The 16,363-nt window shown below is 43.2% G+C and overlaps 2 protein-coding genes across 3 annotated transcripts; one reads left to right on the forward strand and one right to left on the reverse strand.

The window, feature by feature from the left end:
* Nucleotides 1–1,591: 1,591 nt before the first annotated feature.
* Nucleotides 1,592–8,614, reverse strand: selenot2 (selenoprotein T, 2). The gene is made up of 6 exons (XM_088990976.1): nucleotides 8,399–8,614; nucleotides 4,088–4,198; nucleotides 3,894–4,020; nucleotides 3,735–3,822; nucleotides 2,237–2,364; nucleotides 1,592–2,166 (listed from the first exon to the last, which is right to left on the reverse strand). The coding sequence occupies exons 1-5, from the start codon at nucleotides 8,581–8,583 to the stop codon at nucleotides 2,240–2,242; spliced, it is 636 nt and encodes a 211-aa protein (XP_088847102.1). The 5' UTR covers nucleotides 8,584–8,614; the 3' UTR covers nucleotides 1,592–2,166; nucleotides 2,237–2,239.
* Nucleotides 8,615–9,328: 714 nt separating this feature from the next.
* cox18 (cytochrome c oxidase assembly factor COX18) lies at nucleotides 9,329–13,720 on the forward strand. 2 transcript variants are annotated; one of them, XM_088990988.1, is made up of 7 exons: nucleotides 9,329–9,467; nucleotides 9,546–9,887; nucleotides 11,987–12,087; nucleotides 12,161–12,315; nucleotides 12,396–12,511; nucleotides 12,575–12,682; nucleotides 12,750–13,720. In XM_088990988.1, the coding sequence occupies exons 2-7, from the start codon at nucleotides 9,594–9,596 to the stop codon at nucleotides 12,909–12,911; spliced, it is 936 nt and encodes a 311-aa protein (XP_088847114.1). In that variant the 5' UTR covers nucleotides 9,329–9,467; nucleotides 9,546–9,593; the 3' UTR covers nucleotides 12,912–13,720. The 2 variants fall into 2 exon arrangements, with proteins under 2 accessions (XP_088847114.1, XP_088847112.1); XM_088990986.1 differs by having other exon boundaries at nucleotides 12,575–13,720.
* The last annotated feature ends 2,643 nt before the right edge of the window (nucleotides 13,721–16,363 follow it).

The raw sequence follows: 16,363 nt of genomic DNA on the forward strand, positions 1-16,363 counted from the left end.
GCCGCATGTCGATAAGCGGAAACGGTTCAAATATGGGTTTGTTGTAGTGATGGGAATTCCGGCTCCTTTCAGACAGCCGGTTCTTTTGACTCTGTTCACTAAAAAGATCCGGCTCTTTTGGCTCCAAAATGGCTCCTCAGTTTTTTTGTTGCTTAAATTAACCCTCAGAAAAATGTTTTATAGCATCTAAAATACCCAAAACACGCAGTATAATATTTTTACTCAAATGCAAAACACCAATAAAAAATGACTTAAAGTGTCCAAAATCTGCAAAAAATTGAGCTGCGAATTGGGCATTTTCAAAAAGTCCCGCCCCTGGTTCGTGACGTCACGCCAATAAGTCTTGCATTGCTGGAGAATCAAAACAATGGCTTCAGATTCGGAGAATATGCTTTCTCGTTACACCTCCAGTTATTAATATAATTCAAATAGTTCTGAAGAGGAAACCATACATGTTTGCAATCGATTAAAGAATTTATTCCGTGTTATTTTGAGGCAAACGGGCGGGGGGAATGTCTCACCCAAAAAGAAGCAATAAAATGGCCACTGAGCTGTTTCCACAGGCTGATATATTCCTTCAATGGAGCTTGGACTCCCTCTGCAGGAGGCTTTTGGATGTAACACACGGTTTTCAAAAAACAGTACAGCAAAATACATTGACGTGATGGAAAGACGCTACAATGCGTCTTTTTTATGGTCAGGAGGCGGTCCTTTTCTGACGTCACGTGAAGACTCGTCACCAACTCAAAAACAAGACTTCCTGAATGTTCAGCACGAGTCTTAAAACGTAAAATATAGCTATATGCGGTGGAATCTTATTTAAATACGCCCAGTAGAAGTCATTTGAAGCCATTATACAAATAATCGACACAACTTGTCCGGAGACGTCGGTGGACCTTTAAAGGACAACCGACGTGATATTTGTTCATGCTCAGAATGACTCATTCAAGTCAGAAAAGTGAGCTTACCTATGTATATTCATCAGTGTGAACTGTGGGTCTGCATCTGGCTGGTGAGAAGTTGAATATCAGGTTCCATTCTAGTTACAGACAGTGTCAAGCACTGATGCAAATCTTCTTCTGTCAATCTTGACCTCATCGGAGATTTCAGCAGTTTCATGCCAGAAAAGCTTTTCTCGCAGATATACGTGCTGCCAAAAATTGTGGACATTTTCATTGCGTGTTTTTTGATGTTTGGATGTGTGTCATTTGGGAGGGCGGCATAGAAGTCAATGAGACTGTTGGGCTGCAATGCGTCTTTCAGAACATCACAGTTCTGTAACTCAGTTCCAACTTCTCCATGGTTTGCTACACTTGGTCTCCTCGCATATCTCAACGTTTGTGCTAACTCCACGAATAAAAATGAGCAGTTGCGCTGTGTTGCACGTCTGTGCTCTCGTCCGTGCTAATGAAAAAAAGTCAAATGCTTGTCTTCCGCTGCAGCTGGGCATATACATTACGCCCAATTTCTTCACCGCGTCTGGTGATTGTACTCGCCGACAGACTTACGGCATTAAAGGACAACCGATGTCACTTTTTTGTTTCTTAACTGACATCAGAAAAACGTTTTATAGCATCTAAAATACCCAAAACACGCTGTATGATATTTTTATTCAAATGCAAAACAGCAATAAAAATGACTTAAAGTGTCCAAAATCTACAAAAAAATTGAGCTGCGAATTGGGCATTTTCTGATGAGGTGATACCAGTGCAAATGGGGCAATCAGGCAGGACAATAGAAGTAATCAGTCAGGACAATAGAAGTAATCAGTGTAGGCTCAGGGAATTGTCCTCTGCTCCCCACGACCTGAGAGCAGGGACCTATCATAGCAGAGTATAGGGCCAAAACTACCAGCAAAAAAAAAAAAAATAGTTCGCTGACAAAGCAACTTGGATAAGAAGCGAAACGTCCGCCAAAGAAGTACAGATGACGGCTGAAGAAACCTTCTCAACTCTGAGACTTTGTTGTAGGAGACGCTGGCTAGCTTGACTGGCTTGAAACATGATTTGTTTGTTTGTCTGTTTTTCCCTCCACAGTCAATACAGGAAACTGGCGGTAGCACTAGGCCGTCGGCAGGATACTTCCAGCGGGGTCCTACAAAGTTTGCTTTCAGACCCCACCTTCATGGATGCCGGCAGCCCATGGTCCTGCTGTGCCAGGGTGTACCTGAACGCAGAAACCTGTCGATGTCACATCAGGGAGAAGGAAAGGAAACGGCAGCGAGGAGTCGCCTGACCTTCTACGGCGAGGAGAAGCTGACGGGGTTGTCCACCTGCTTGAGGTTGAGGTGGTTGTGAAGGATGTGGAAGATCTCCTGGATGTTGGGGACGTAACCCGACTCCAGCTTGGACCAGATGGGAATATCTGCGCCGGTTGCCAACGACAACAGTGCCAGGGTCAGGGGGGTGGAGGGTCAAGGTCATGTGTGCAAACAACAATCCCAAAGACTTGCGGCCCCGTATTGCTCTGAGGACTCTAGTTGAGTCTTGTTGCACATCATGTCTTGTTACCCATTATAGATTATTATTACAGTGATACCTTGGCTTACGAACTTAATTGGTTCCCAGACAGAGTGTGTAAGGCGAAAAGTGTGTATCCCAAAAAATAATTTCCCATAGGAAACCATTAAAATGAGAATAATCCATTCCCAGGTCCCCATAAAACATAATTGTCTACTTTCTAATTGTCTAAGCCTTAAAACTACACAAAATATACATTGTTTTATGTATAATAAATGTGCTATGGTATTATAATTAAAGAAATAAACTGTACTGTATAATAACGTCGTTTTATTTACCTTTTGATGTTGATGGCTTGACGGAATGGAGTGGCCGGTTTCCTCACCATAAAACACTTGATGAGGAACGTAGCCTTCTTCTTTCAGCATCTTGAGGAATGATCCCTTGTATGTGCTTTCTTTGCGATAATTTTACCTAGTTCTTCATCAATTGTGTTCTGTTTAGCTGGCTTGAAAGCTTTTTGCATCAAGTGTACAGATGGCTTGTGCGGGTTATTTGTGGAGCCTGATTGATGGGAATTTTAACCTTGCAGTTTACACTCAGCTTTTGAACTCTGAAAGTTGAAACGAGTCCAAATTTCACTGTTTTATCTCCATTTTCTCAGTCTCTCTCTGTCATCGGCCTGTCTTATGTTTAAACCACCTCCCCTCACTGCTGCATTCTTGACCAATCACATGGCTTTAACCGAAGACAGGGGGCGGGGAATAGAGGACAAAAAAATAAATAAGTCGGCTGCCATTTTCTTTTCAGAGAATGCCTGTCTCTCTGTCTGTAACACCCCCCCCCCCCCCCCCCCCCCCCCCGTTGCTTTCTTGATAAATCACGTGGCTCTAACTGAAGACTGGGGGGCGGGGAATAGAGGATAAAACGAACGGGCTCGTTCGCGAGTAACACATCACTCATTGTGGCGCTCTGTGTGTATCCCGAAAAATAGTTCGTATGCCAAGGTAAAATTTTCATCAATGTAACGTTCGTAAACCAAAAAGTTTGTAAGCCGAGGTATCTCTGTATATACAAAAACCACTGAGATATAACTAGTGTGTTGTATTACTTGTGTTCCACAGTCCCTTTCCCGGGTCCCCACCCCTCGCTACTCATATTGTTGCGACGTTGCGATCGTCAGAGGGGAAGCCAAAAACATATATAGAGAGCGAGACCCATCAAGGAAGGGGAAAGGCCAACAGCACACAAAAAACATTTGCCGTTTGGACCCACCATTCAGCGTGACTTCAAAGGCTCCAGTTGACAGGAAGTGCGTCTCCATCATGTTGCAGAGGAAGAAGGCCATCAGACACGAGAAGATCTGACAGAAAAAGGAGGCAGGGCTTTAAGACGTCACCCGCCGGGATGCTGCGGCGAGGCGAGTATTCTCACCTTGTTGTCCTGAGTCCACGTCCAAAGCCTGGGCGTGTCCATACCGAGCATTGCGAACACGTTCTGTGCGCTGACGATCAACAAGATGGACGCCAGCTTCAGGTACGAAACCGCGCCGCCCAAAAACCTGGACGAGAGTTGCAAAGGCACGTGGGGCGACTTTGGCGCGAGTGGTCTCACGCGACCGTGCGTACCTGTTGATGGGGCTGGGGGGGTAGTTTTGGCCCTCAATGCGCATGTCGGGGTACAGCTGCCCGATAGCCCTGGAGTACTCCTGGAACACTTTGCTGTAGCCTCAGGAGATACTGCAAGCAAAGTCACAAACGCAGCAAAGTTCGCCTTGCTCAGCTCACTCGGAGGTCTTGCTCATGACGAGTGTGACAAACGCGCAACGGTTGGCACCTCACGACATGCATTGATTTAATTCTTTTTAAAGGACAACCGACACCTGCGGACAAGTTGCGTCCATAATTTGTAAAATCACTTCAAATGACTTCTACTGAGCGCATTTTACAAAGATTCCACCGCATATAACTATATTTTACCTTTTAAGACTCGCGCTGAATATTCAGGAAGTCTTGTTTTGGAGTTGATGATGATGCCCTAAGTGACGTCACGGAGGGAACGCCCCTGACCGAGAAAGCGACACACAATGCATTTTGGGTATTTTTTTTCCGTCTGAAAACACAGTGTTGATCGCAAAATTAGAAGGAAAACTACATAAATAGCGCGATGGTGAATCATTGTGTGTCGCAGCCAATTGCGGCAACATGCATAAAGAAGGTGTAAATTGACACAATTGTCAGCGGACAAATCAGCCCATTTCCAACGGAGCATGTGCGCCATCTTGTGCATTTTTGGGCGCTACATTGGAGTACATTGATACCGAAGGACTTCTTTAATCGATTGCAAACATTTATACTTTCCTCTTCAGAACTATTTGGGTTGGATTGGATTTGCCTTTATTAGTCCCACAGTGGAGAAATTTCCATTTCACAGCAGCAAAGCGATGAAAGGAATGAAAGTAGAAAAACAAAATACAGGAGCTGCTGGAAAGGCAGCCACTCTCGCGGCGCCGTCTTGAAGTCAAAAGAACAAAAAAAAAATTGGAATCCATTCATAACTGGATGAGTAACAAGAAAGCATCTTCTCCGAATCTGAACTCTGTGAAGCCATTGTTTTGATACTGGAGCAAGGCAGCGTGTGACCAATTGTGACGTCACGAACAAGGGGGCGGGACTTTCTCAATCTGCCCATTTCCGAGCTCATTTTGTGGCAGTTTTGGGAGTCATTTTTATTGGATTTTTGCATTTGACTAAAAATATCAGCCTGTGTGTTTTGGGTATTTTAGATGCTATAAAACGTTTTTCTGATCTCAGTTAGGAAACAAAAAAATGGTGTCGGTTGTCCTTTAATTCAAGAACACAGCTGCCGCAATACCAGCCAAGGGCGCAAAATGCTCCTGCTCTAGTGATGGTCGCTCGCAAACGAGCCAGTTCTTAGAACTGTCTTTGAAGTGAACGACGGGAGCCGGCTCCAATTCAGGACATATGGGAGCCGGATATGGGAGCAGACTTTTTTTCTCCATTCCCTAGCCCCAGTCATCAGTTAAAGCAGGGGTCGGGAACCTTTTTGACTAAAACACGCAATTTGATGAAGAAATCCACGTTTGTAAACGGCATTGGCGATTTCAAGTATGAAAGTGTCATCGCACACCAGGGCAGTAAAAATCACTATTGAGCAGTGGTTGCAGGGACTGCCCGTACAGATGTTATCGGTAGTAGCCCCGCCGAAAGAATGATCTATTCTAAACGCTTAACAAGGTAACATTTGACAGCTACAGTATAATTTAGTCTTCTTTATGAAATACTGCTCCACCAATCATTGTATTATATTTTGGTGATAAATATCTTTTGAATTATTCAATATCATGGTGCTCATAATTATAGGGGTAATTTATATATGTAAATTGTTGTCTAGTCAGTTTCTAGTACAATGTGAAGTACCACAGTAAATCGATGAGAAGGTTTCTTCAGCTGTCATCTGTACTTCTTTGAAAGTGTCGCACGTTCCAAGAGGCTTTGTCAGCGAACTAATTTTTTTTTCAATCTGCAGTACATATGCACCTAAAAGCTAGCAACCACTCATTTGACGACAATGAGGTTAAAATCTTAGCGAAAGATAATAGATGGTTGAAAGGGGAGTAAAAGAAGCTATTTTCATGAAACAGCAATACCCTTCACTTAATCGCCATGGTGGGGTGAGGTTCAATTTGGATCGTTCCTACAACCGACTTCTTAGGCTAGATAGGCTTAGTTATGCCGATGAGGTGATACCAGAGCAAATGGGGCAATCAGGCCAGTCGTAGACCCCATACTCAGACAGAACAATAGAAGTAATCAGTCAGGACAATAGAAGTAATTAGTGTAGCCGCAATGAGTAGTCCTCTGCTCCCCCCAACCTGAGAGCAGGGACCAATCATAGCAGAGGCTGGCACCGCTGTCTGGACAGTAGGGATATATATAGAAAAAAACAAAAAAACATTTAGTTCGCTGACGAAGCCTCTTGGATAAGAGGCGAAACGTCCGACACCTTCAAAGAAGTACAGATGACGTCTGAAGAAACCTTCTCATCGATGGACCACTCCTGTACGATTGAGAGCTTACACAGACGTACCACAGTAAAGTAAGTCTCTTTTTTATTTAATGTATTTTTATAGTAACATCCTTTGCAAATATAGCATTCTGCTGATTTAATTCTGGTGCTCAATTTTATTTCTCTTTATTTAAAACTTATTTGACAAGTTTTGCAATGTCCTGATTATTTTTTTATTTTATTGTGGTGCTCTGAATTGTTTCATTGTGGTGCTCTGAATTATTCTCATTTTTTTTTAATTGAACAACAGTATAAAAATACTCTTGAAATACAATAAAATGCATATTAACTCTGAACAATGGTCGTCTTCTGTGACATTTTTACACAAGGATGAACTGAGATCAGACACATTTTGGCTAGTTGATTTTCTGATTGGCTAGTAACATTGTAAGGTAACTAGTCCGGCTGGCTCGTAAGAAAAAATGTGCATTTCTAGGCCTATTTTGGATGCTGGTTTTTGATTTTATTTGAATTTTAATGTATGATTTGTTATTGTATGAGTGTCAGAGTGACTGTTGTATGTCTTTGTGTATCCTGCGATTGGCTGGCAACCAATTCAGGGTGTCCCCCGCCAAGTGCCCAAAGACGCCTGGGATAGGCTCCAGCTCCCTTGCGACCCTAATGAGGAATAAGCAGTACGGAAATTCAAAGCGGACTCTTTTATTACTGTAAATAGTTAAATGTTAAAAATATACACAGTGAGAGATTTAAACTTTTTGTTGATCTTGTTTTGAGGTGGGTCTTTGCTTTTGTACTTTATATCGGTACGCTACAGTGAGCTATATTCCACCGCGATTGTTTCTGTCCAGTGAACCGAGCGCACTCTGTACTCGCAGTCGTATATCATTGCATTTTTGTGAAGTATGTAATGGTTTTTGGTGAGATTTTCCAAGCTGTGCAGCTTATGATGACGTATTACACGTTTCTCACCATGCTGGTTCTTTAAATTTCCGAATACGACAACGAGAAACGGGAGGAAAAATGGATTGAAGTTTACGCTCTTTTTGCTAACACTACAGTTTATAAAGGTGGGTAAGTTGTATTTTTATAACTCATAGAAGTGGTACAAGATATATTATTCTCCATAACTGCCAAGTTTTAAGCAAAAAGAAGCATTAGCATATATATTTCTAGAGCTAGCAATTTTCTTTCCTAGTATTCAGTGACATCCATTTTTGATTTCTAACGAAAATCTGCCTGCATTCAATCGTTGATATTTGCTCATTTATATTTTGAATATTTTCTTGTGTTTTCCGTTCTTGTTTCAAAAGCTTTCCAATGGTACCTCACTCGTTAAGATCTGCCAAAAATTAAGAAAGTTATGATAGTTTAAACTAATAAAGTAATAAAGAACTCGGTCACAGATTTTCATTGTTAACTGTGTAATTACAGGCAGAAAATCCCCTCATATTTAAAAAATTAAGCTATTTAAATGCACTTTCATATGGTATTAGAAAATATGTGATTAATTATTATTGAAAATTTTTGTCACATCCTTACTTTATAATTTATTTTTTTTTTTTTGTGGCACGCCATGTTGTACTCAATATTTAGTATGCTCAGAATATAAATAAATCCATGTAAACGAAAATATTTGATATGCTGTAAATTTTTTACACGTGTAATTTGTTTTCACGTAATTTTACATGATTTTTGGAAGTAAATTAATTTAAGCAATAAAAAACCGTGGAGCCATTTGGGAGCTAAAAGAGCCGGATCTTTTAAGTGAGCCGAGCCAAAAGACCGGCTCTCTCAAAGGAGAGAATTCACGTCACTATAACGCTCGCTATCTCTTCTCGCTATCTAACTATTAGGCTAACAGTGTTAGCCGCCACCACGAACAGGCTCACCAGTACTGGAACTTCAGCACGGGTCCGATCCGGTACATGGCCGTCTTGACTGCCCTTCCGGGTTCCATCTCGGGCTCGGCGGCGAACTGCTGAGGGCTCGATTTTCCCACGTAGACGTCACGCAGCGTGAGGACGGTGAAGAGGAGAATAGCTGCCAACAGGCCAAGCTGGCTGAACTCCGCCATCTTGCTGGTGTTTTGCCCGCGGCTCCCTTTCCGCTTCCCGTTTCTTTCACAATAAAGTTGCATATTGCCGGTTGGCTCGCTAAATCCTGAAAAAAAGCAGTGACAACTAAACGGTTTACCAAAAGATAAATACATCTCAAAACCTTAAATGATATGTATGCCTGTAAGAATCATTTAACATTTTTACTGTCATTGTGATAAACACTTTTGCGCGATTAGCCAAATGGAAAGCATGTCAAAAATAAGATGATGATGATGATAATAATAATAATAATAATAATAATAATAATAATAATAATAATAATAATAATAATAATAATAATACAGTTGATTTCTAAGCACCTTTCAAAACTCTCAAGGACACTTTACAGTCACGGGATAATAATTTGTTATTTTATTTTAGATGAGATCAGATCTTTCTTGTCTCACAGTGGATACATTTGCAATGTGCATCCGCAACGTACGGGAGGAAGAAGTCGAAAAACTAGAAAAAAGTATTTGCGTCCATACAACAATGTTTTCAAAAACGAAATTAAATTTAGCAAAACATACATGCAAACATCATCTCGACAACAGATTATAGCATTTGCATACTTTCCAAGTAACCTGTCATTTGCTTTGAATGTGGCAAAATCAATCATGTTTGTGACTCGCTATTATATTTAGAGCAAATAAATGAACAAATACAACAAAAAATGCAAAGGGCCCATGAATTATTATTGATGTCGCCGTTTGCAATCGCCTCACGATGCGGAAAACGTCATCAAACCGCGCCTCATTTTCGTCCGGATGATTGTTGCGCGACGAGCGAGCGAAAAGGTGAAATGAGGAATTAGTGATTTGGGACTCGGAGATTTTCACGTCGTTGCGTTTATCCCTCAGAAGTAAGCATTGTGTATCTTCTGCGCTTGATTGTACATCGTGTCGATGACTCGCCCATGATCACAAATCTCGATTTGCAGAACCACTCGAACTCATCTTGTGATGAGCTAAAGACGTGGGACGCTGCCATGCTGGTCCTGGCGGGTCGGCGCTTTCTCTCCTTGAAAGCTTCGTGCGGCTCTGTCTTGCTCAGGAAGTCTCCTCTTCGTTTCTGCCGGCATCTGTCCTCCGGGGACGGGGATCCGGGCTGGTACGACCAAGCGGCGAGCTCGGCCCCGGTGCGCCTGGCTGAGGACTTCCTGGTCCAGGTCCAGCAGACCACCGGGGTTCCCTGGTGGCTCAGCATCGCCGTCAGCACCCTGGGCATCCGGACGCTGGTCACCTTGCCCCTCGCCGTCTACCAGTTGCGCGTACTGGCCAAGGTCGCACCGCTTGGGCCCTCTTAAAAGGACGTTTCCTCCGAGTAGATAACAATAATAATAATAATAATAATAATAATAATAATAATAATAATACATTTGATTTCTAAGCGCCTTTCAAAACTCTCAAGTTACAGTCACAGGATAGTTTTTTTTGTGGGTTAGCACCGGCACTCAACCCGGAAGTATCCCCAAAGACAGAAAGCTAGCTCGCTAGTTAATGGATAGCAAATAAATAGTTAATAGATAGCCAACAGCTAGCCACCTAGACAGTTTACAGCCAGTCAGCTAGACAGATAATAGCTAGCTAGCTAATTGATAGCAAATAAATAGCAGATAGCCGGCAGCTTGCAGCCAGGCAGCTAGAGAGCTAATAGTTAGTCAGCTACCTAATAAATAGCTAATAGATAGCCAACAGCTAGACAGCTTAAAGCTACCCAGCTAGCTAATGGATGCTTCCCAATCTAATCTGCCTCGGGAGCAGTTTTATTGGCCCATTTTAGCATTTTCCAAAATGTTTAGTTCAGGTTTGCCTCAGATTTGTCTCCATTTTCTTATGATAATAATAATACATTTCATTTATAAGCACCTTTCAAAACTCTCAAGGTCACTTTACAGTCACTGGATCAGTTTTTCTGTGGGTGAGCAGTGCCAGCCACACGCGCCAGCGTTCACCCAACCCGGAAGTAACTCAAACAGAAAGTTAGCAAGCTAATAGATAGCTAATAGCCAGCCAGATAGATCGCTAGCTAGCTAATAGATAGCTAATAGCCAGCCAGATAGATTGCTAGCTAGCTGATAGATAGCGAATAGCCAACTAGCTATTCACTATTTAGCTAGCCGTCCGCTATCCAGCCCCCTAGATAGCTTCTTCTTTTCCTTAAATATACATTTGGGAGTCTAAATAAATAAATACCACTAATCATAAATAAACAAAGAAAATAATCAATTTAATTTCTAAGTGCCTTTCAAAACTCACAACTCAAATAGAAAGAAAGCTAGCAATCTAGCTAATAGCTACCTGGATAGCTACATACCTAATAAATAGCTTGCTACATAGCTAGCTAGATTTTAGCATTTTTTTTTGTGAAAACATTTGCAATTCCAACTGATGTTACAGACCAAATTCAACTCTCGGGCTTTCGCGCATGATGGGATGAACGGTGTTGGAGTCGGGTAGAGTGGTGGAATTCTGATTCGCTTCAATCCAGTCTCATTATATCTGGTATATATACAGGTAACATCCGACTTGCGACAGAGTTCCGTTCCGACCAAGTGGTTGTAAGTCGAAATGGTCGTAGGTCGAAATCCATTCAAAATGTTGAATAGAGACTCGGAGGCTAAATAACTCGCAAACTACCCCCTTTGGTGCCATCACGCGGTCGATTGCTGTGTGAGAGTGAGATGCTGGCTGGCTGGCCAAAATTGTCGTACACATTGCCGGCCTGCTAGCGCGTTGCGGTGCCAGGCGTAGAATCAAAATGTTAACAAATAAGGTCTTGGAGGTCGTGGTCAAAAGTATTGGTGGTCGTAAGTCGAGCTGGTCATAAATCGGATGTTACCTGTACATAATATTTTAATTTGACAAATCTTTGAATTGGCCCTCAAGCGCATGGTGGTGAGATTTTCCCGTCTGAGGAGATGCCTTTTTCCGATGCTTCCTGTAATCTTTGGTTAATAATAATAATAATAATAATAAATTTCATTTTAAGCGCCGTTCAAAGCGCTTAAAAGCACTTTACAGTCACAGACAAGCATAGGTACTATAATAAATAAAATATAATACAATTATGAATAGAAACAAGACAAAGAGCGACACAGAAAATGTGATTCTAAATAGGTGTTTTTTTGAGATGGGATTTGAAGGTGGGAAGAGAATCGATGTTAAGAATGTTGGGAGGAAGTGAGTTCTAGAGTTTGTGGGCAGAGCGGCTGAAAGCCCTGTCCCCCATCGTGCTGAGACGGGCAGGTGGGGACACGAAGAGGTGGAGATAGGTATGGGGGGTGCGAGGTTATGGATAGCTTTAAAAGAATTATTTTAAAGTTGATTCTATAGCGTGAGAACCTGTCCCCGTCCTCTTTGTAACCACGGCAACATGCAGGTGGAGGCGCTGCAGACGGAGATTGCGGCTCTGGCCAAGAGGCTGCGGTACGAAGTGTCGCTGAGGGCCAGCGAGCGAGGTTGGACGGAGAAGCAGAAGAGGTGAGGGTAATCCGGCCGAGACCCGCTGCCCCTCCGTTCGTCCTCCTGCTCATGGCGCTTTGGCGGCGTTCAGCTTCCAGTTCCGGAAGAATCTACGGCGTCTTGTGTCGCAGTTGTATGTGAGGGACAACTGTCACCCTTTCAAGGCCTCGCTCCTGGTTTGGGTTCAGCTGCCGCTTTGGATCGCCCTGTCTTTGGCCCTCAGGAACCTAAGCGCACCCCACTCGGGTGAGCCGAGGGCGAGCGAGGCCTCTGTTAACACGCTGTTGGTCAGTAGCAAGTGGTCATGAAGCACGTTTACCTTTCAGCTCTGGAGGCCTCCTTGGCCACGGGGGGTGCTCTATGGTTCTCCGACCTGACGTCGCCCGACTCCACGTGGCTTCTGCCGCTCGCGGTGGGGCTGACCAATCTGCTCATTGTGGAGGTGCGGCGTGGATCGCCGACGATGTCGCTGTATTGTCCTCCTCATCCTCCTCTTCTGCTTCAGCTGTTTTCCCTCCAGAGGTCCAATGTGTCCTTCACCCACAAAACAGTGACAAACGCCATGCGAGCTCTGTCCCTGCTGATGATTCCCATCGCTGCCGGCGTCCCGTCCGTGAGTTCCGCCTGCGCACTGACGGCCCGAGGGGACGTCCCCCACCTCCATCTTTGTTTCCGTTCAGGCGATGGCGCTCTACTGGTGGTGCTCCAGTCTGGTGGGCTTGGCTCACAATCTTCTGCTTCGCTCTCCCGCTCTCTGCAAGATCCTCAAACTTCCCACGCGGCCTTCCAACACGCCCTACAAAGACCTGAAGGACGCCATCGTCAAGAAGTACAGCAAGTGAACGCGAAGTCAGCGGCGGCGCCGTGGCTGTGCAGGAAGTGACGCCAGAGGCCACCGCCAACCCGATCTAGCTTCTGTCTCTCGACCTCCAAAATCTCTGCTGTCTCCACACACACACACACAACTAAAGTGTGTGTATGACTAGTCTTGTGAGGACCACTAACATTTTATACCATACGTAGTGAGGACCTTTAGGCCAGTCCTCACAAGTTTTTCATTCTAAAAAGGCGTCTAGAGGGTCTATATATGCATCTGTTAATGTTTCAGAGAGGTCCTCACAAATTCACCCAAAATGATTTTTTGGTGTGCATTTTCCTTTCATTTGGATACACACTTTTTACTCACTGTGTGTGTTTGTGTGTGTGCGTGGTTAATGAGAGGAAAAAGTTCATACCACAAAAAGTAAAACGCTATTTTCATTAAATTCACTACAGGGGTGAGGACTTTGAATGTAGCCATTCAAAAACCCAACTCCTGCTGTTATTTCAGTTTCAAGTCCACTTTTTATTTCTTTGTTTTTAAAGAAGTTGAAGTGGGAAATGGGGTGACATTTAGTGTTCAAATGTAACACTAGTTCTTCTCTAAACTTATCAGCAACGGTGGTCCTCACTGGAGTTATCCGGACCTCACAAAACCGTTGAAACAGGAATGTGTGTGTTTGTACATACTTTGGACTTGCCGAACCGAGCCAGGATTCATCTTCATTTCCTGTGGCCCACTTTCCATTATGTGCAAGCATTACAACAATTTCCTCCTCTTTTATTATCTGCGCAGCTGCTCAAATAAAAAACTTTCGTTTTGTTGAGAGAAGCATTTTGAACTTTGTGTTTATATACAGGTAACATCCGACTTAGGACCGAGTTCAGTTCCGACCAAGCGGTCGTCAGTCAAAATGGGCGTAAGTCGAAATCTGTTGAATAGAGACTCAGAGGCTAAATGACTTACACACTCTGGTGCCATCACACGGTAAATTGCTGTGTGAGTGATTAAAATGTTAAAAATAGGGTCTAGAGGTCGTGGTCGTAAGTATGGACGGTCGTAAGTCGAGCTGCTCGTAAGTCGGATGTTACCTGTATATATATTGGATTGGATTTACCTTATTTGTCTCGCAGTGGGGAAAAGTAGAAGACAAAAGAACAAAAAAAAATAATGTGACAACACAAAGACAATTCATTCTGAAGCACTTTCTGTAGCCTCTGTTACATGGAGCAGTTCTAGATGAAAGAGGTGAAGATCAAAACGTCATTTTCACCAGTGGATCAGGGACTTCATGTTGGAATGTGCACGTCTCCTAAAAGCCAAATGTTAAAAGCAAACACAAAGCTGTAGCATCCATTGACAAAAAGAGTCTCGCATCTCCTGTCCCACGTAAATTCGTTTCAATTCCGAGCTGCGACAGTTCCACATACGCATCAGGGCTCCGCGCTGATGCTCCTTTCTTCTTATCGCGGGCTCCTCAAGCCATGCATCCATCCAGCCACAGACAGTCCAACAGCACCGACCTTTCCGCTGAACAAAGCGGGGCTGTGAAGACGCTGCCCATTACAGGCGCAAAAAAGCACAACTGCCCCAGAGCTGTCCAGCCATGACAGTCGAATGGCACAGACATTCCTCCCATTTAAAAACAGTACTGGCATATTCATGCTGCCAAAAAGGCGCAACCACTCAGCACAGTCTCCTCCTTGATGAATGTCGTGGCCAAAAATGCTGAAAAACAATCCGAATCCGTTCCACACGACGCACAACAACACAAAGTGACAATGAAAACACAAAAACAAGACAAAAACCGCTCTTGCGGTTTGGGATGTAATGGGCAGCAAATATTTCTTGATACTTCAGGAGTTGATGTTGCCGTCCGCTCTGCAGATCTCTCGTACACCCCCATACTGGATGTAACCGCAAACCATGATTTTTCTGATGAGTCGTCCATTGAACTGAATACCAATCGCCGCAAATACTGTTGGAACCGGCATGGCCCCAAGATTCACCCAGAAAACAGTCATATTTGGTGGAGGAAAAATAATCATGGTTTGGGGTTAGTGGATGGCAACATCATTCAGCCCCCTTGAATCTTGCAACCTTTCGCCACATTTCAGGCTTTAAAGGACAACCGACACCATTTTTTTTAATTTCCTAACTGGCATCAGAAAAACGTTTTATAGCATCTAAAATATACAAAACACGCAGGCTGTTATTTTTAGTCAAATGCAAAATACCAATAAAGACTGTCCCAAAATGAGCTCGGAACTGAGGCGATTCAGAAAGCCCTACCCCCTTGTTCGTGACGTCACGCCAGGATACTCCATGACAAACTGCCTTACTCCAGAATGAAAACAATGGCTTCAGTGTTCAGATTCAAAGAAGATGCTTTCTTGTTACTCATCCAGTTATGAATATGATTCAAATAGTTCTGAAGAGGAAAGCATAAATGTTTGCAATCGATGAAAGAAGTCCTTCCGTATCAATTCGAGCCATCCTGACTCCAATGTAGTGCCCAGAAAATGCACAAGATGGCACACAAGCTCCGTTGGAAATGAGCTGATTTGTCCGCTGGGAATTTGTGTCAACTTACACCTTCTTTATGCGTGTTAGCGCAACTGGCTGCGACACACAACAATTCACCATCATGTTATTTCGCCATCAACACAGTGTTTTCAGACGAAAAAAGTACCAAAAATGCATTGTGTGTCGCTTTCAGGGTCTGGGCCGTACCGAATGTGACGTCACTTAGGGCATCGTCATCGACTCGATACCAAGTCCATAAATATTCAGTGCGAGTCGTAAAACGTAAAATATATGTAATAATATAATATAATGTACATGTAATAATATGTCGTGGAAGTCATTTGTAAAATGCGCTCAGTAAAAGTCATTTGAAGTGATTTTACAAATTACGGACGCAACTTGTCCTGAGGTGTCGATTGTCCTTTAAACAAAGATATGAAATGTAATTTTTTGGTCAAGAATCAACAAGTGGGACACAATCGTGAAGTGAAACAACATTTATTGGACAATTTACTTTTTTAACAAATAAAAAACTGAAAAGTGGGGCGTGCAATATTATTAGGCCCATTTACTTTCATAGCAGCAAACTCACTTCAGAAGTTCAGTGAGCATCCCCGAATGATGCAATGTTGTCCTAACTGACTGATGATGACAAATCGAATCCACCTGTGTGTCACCAAGTCTCCGTATACATGCACCTGCTCTGTGATAGTCTCAGTGTTCTGTTTGCAGTGTAGAGAGCATCATGAAAACCAAGGAACACGCCAGGCAGGTCCGAGATACTGTTGTGGAGAAGTTTAAAGCCGGATTTGGATACAAAAAGATTTCCCTAGCTTGAAACATCTCAAGGAGCACTGTGCAAGCCATCATATTGAAATGGAAGGAGCATCAGACCACAGCAAATCTCCCAAGACCCGGCCGTCCCTCCAAACCTTCTTCTCAAACAAG

This window comes from Hippocampus bargibanti, linkage group LG02 (genome assembly GCF_051943395.1).
Source record: "Hippocampus bargibanti isolate YZ-2025 linkage group LG02, ASM5194339v1, whole genome shotgun sequence".
NCBI lineage: Eukaryota > Metazoa > Chordata > Actinopteri > Syngnathiformes > Syngnathidae > Hippocampus > Hippocampus bargibanti.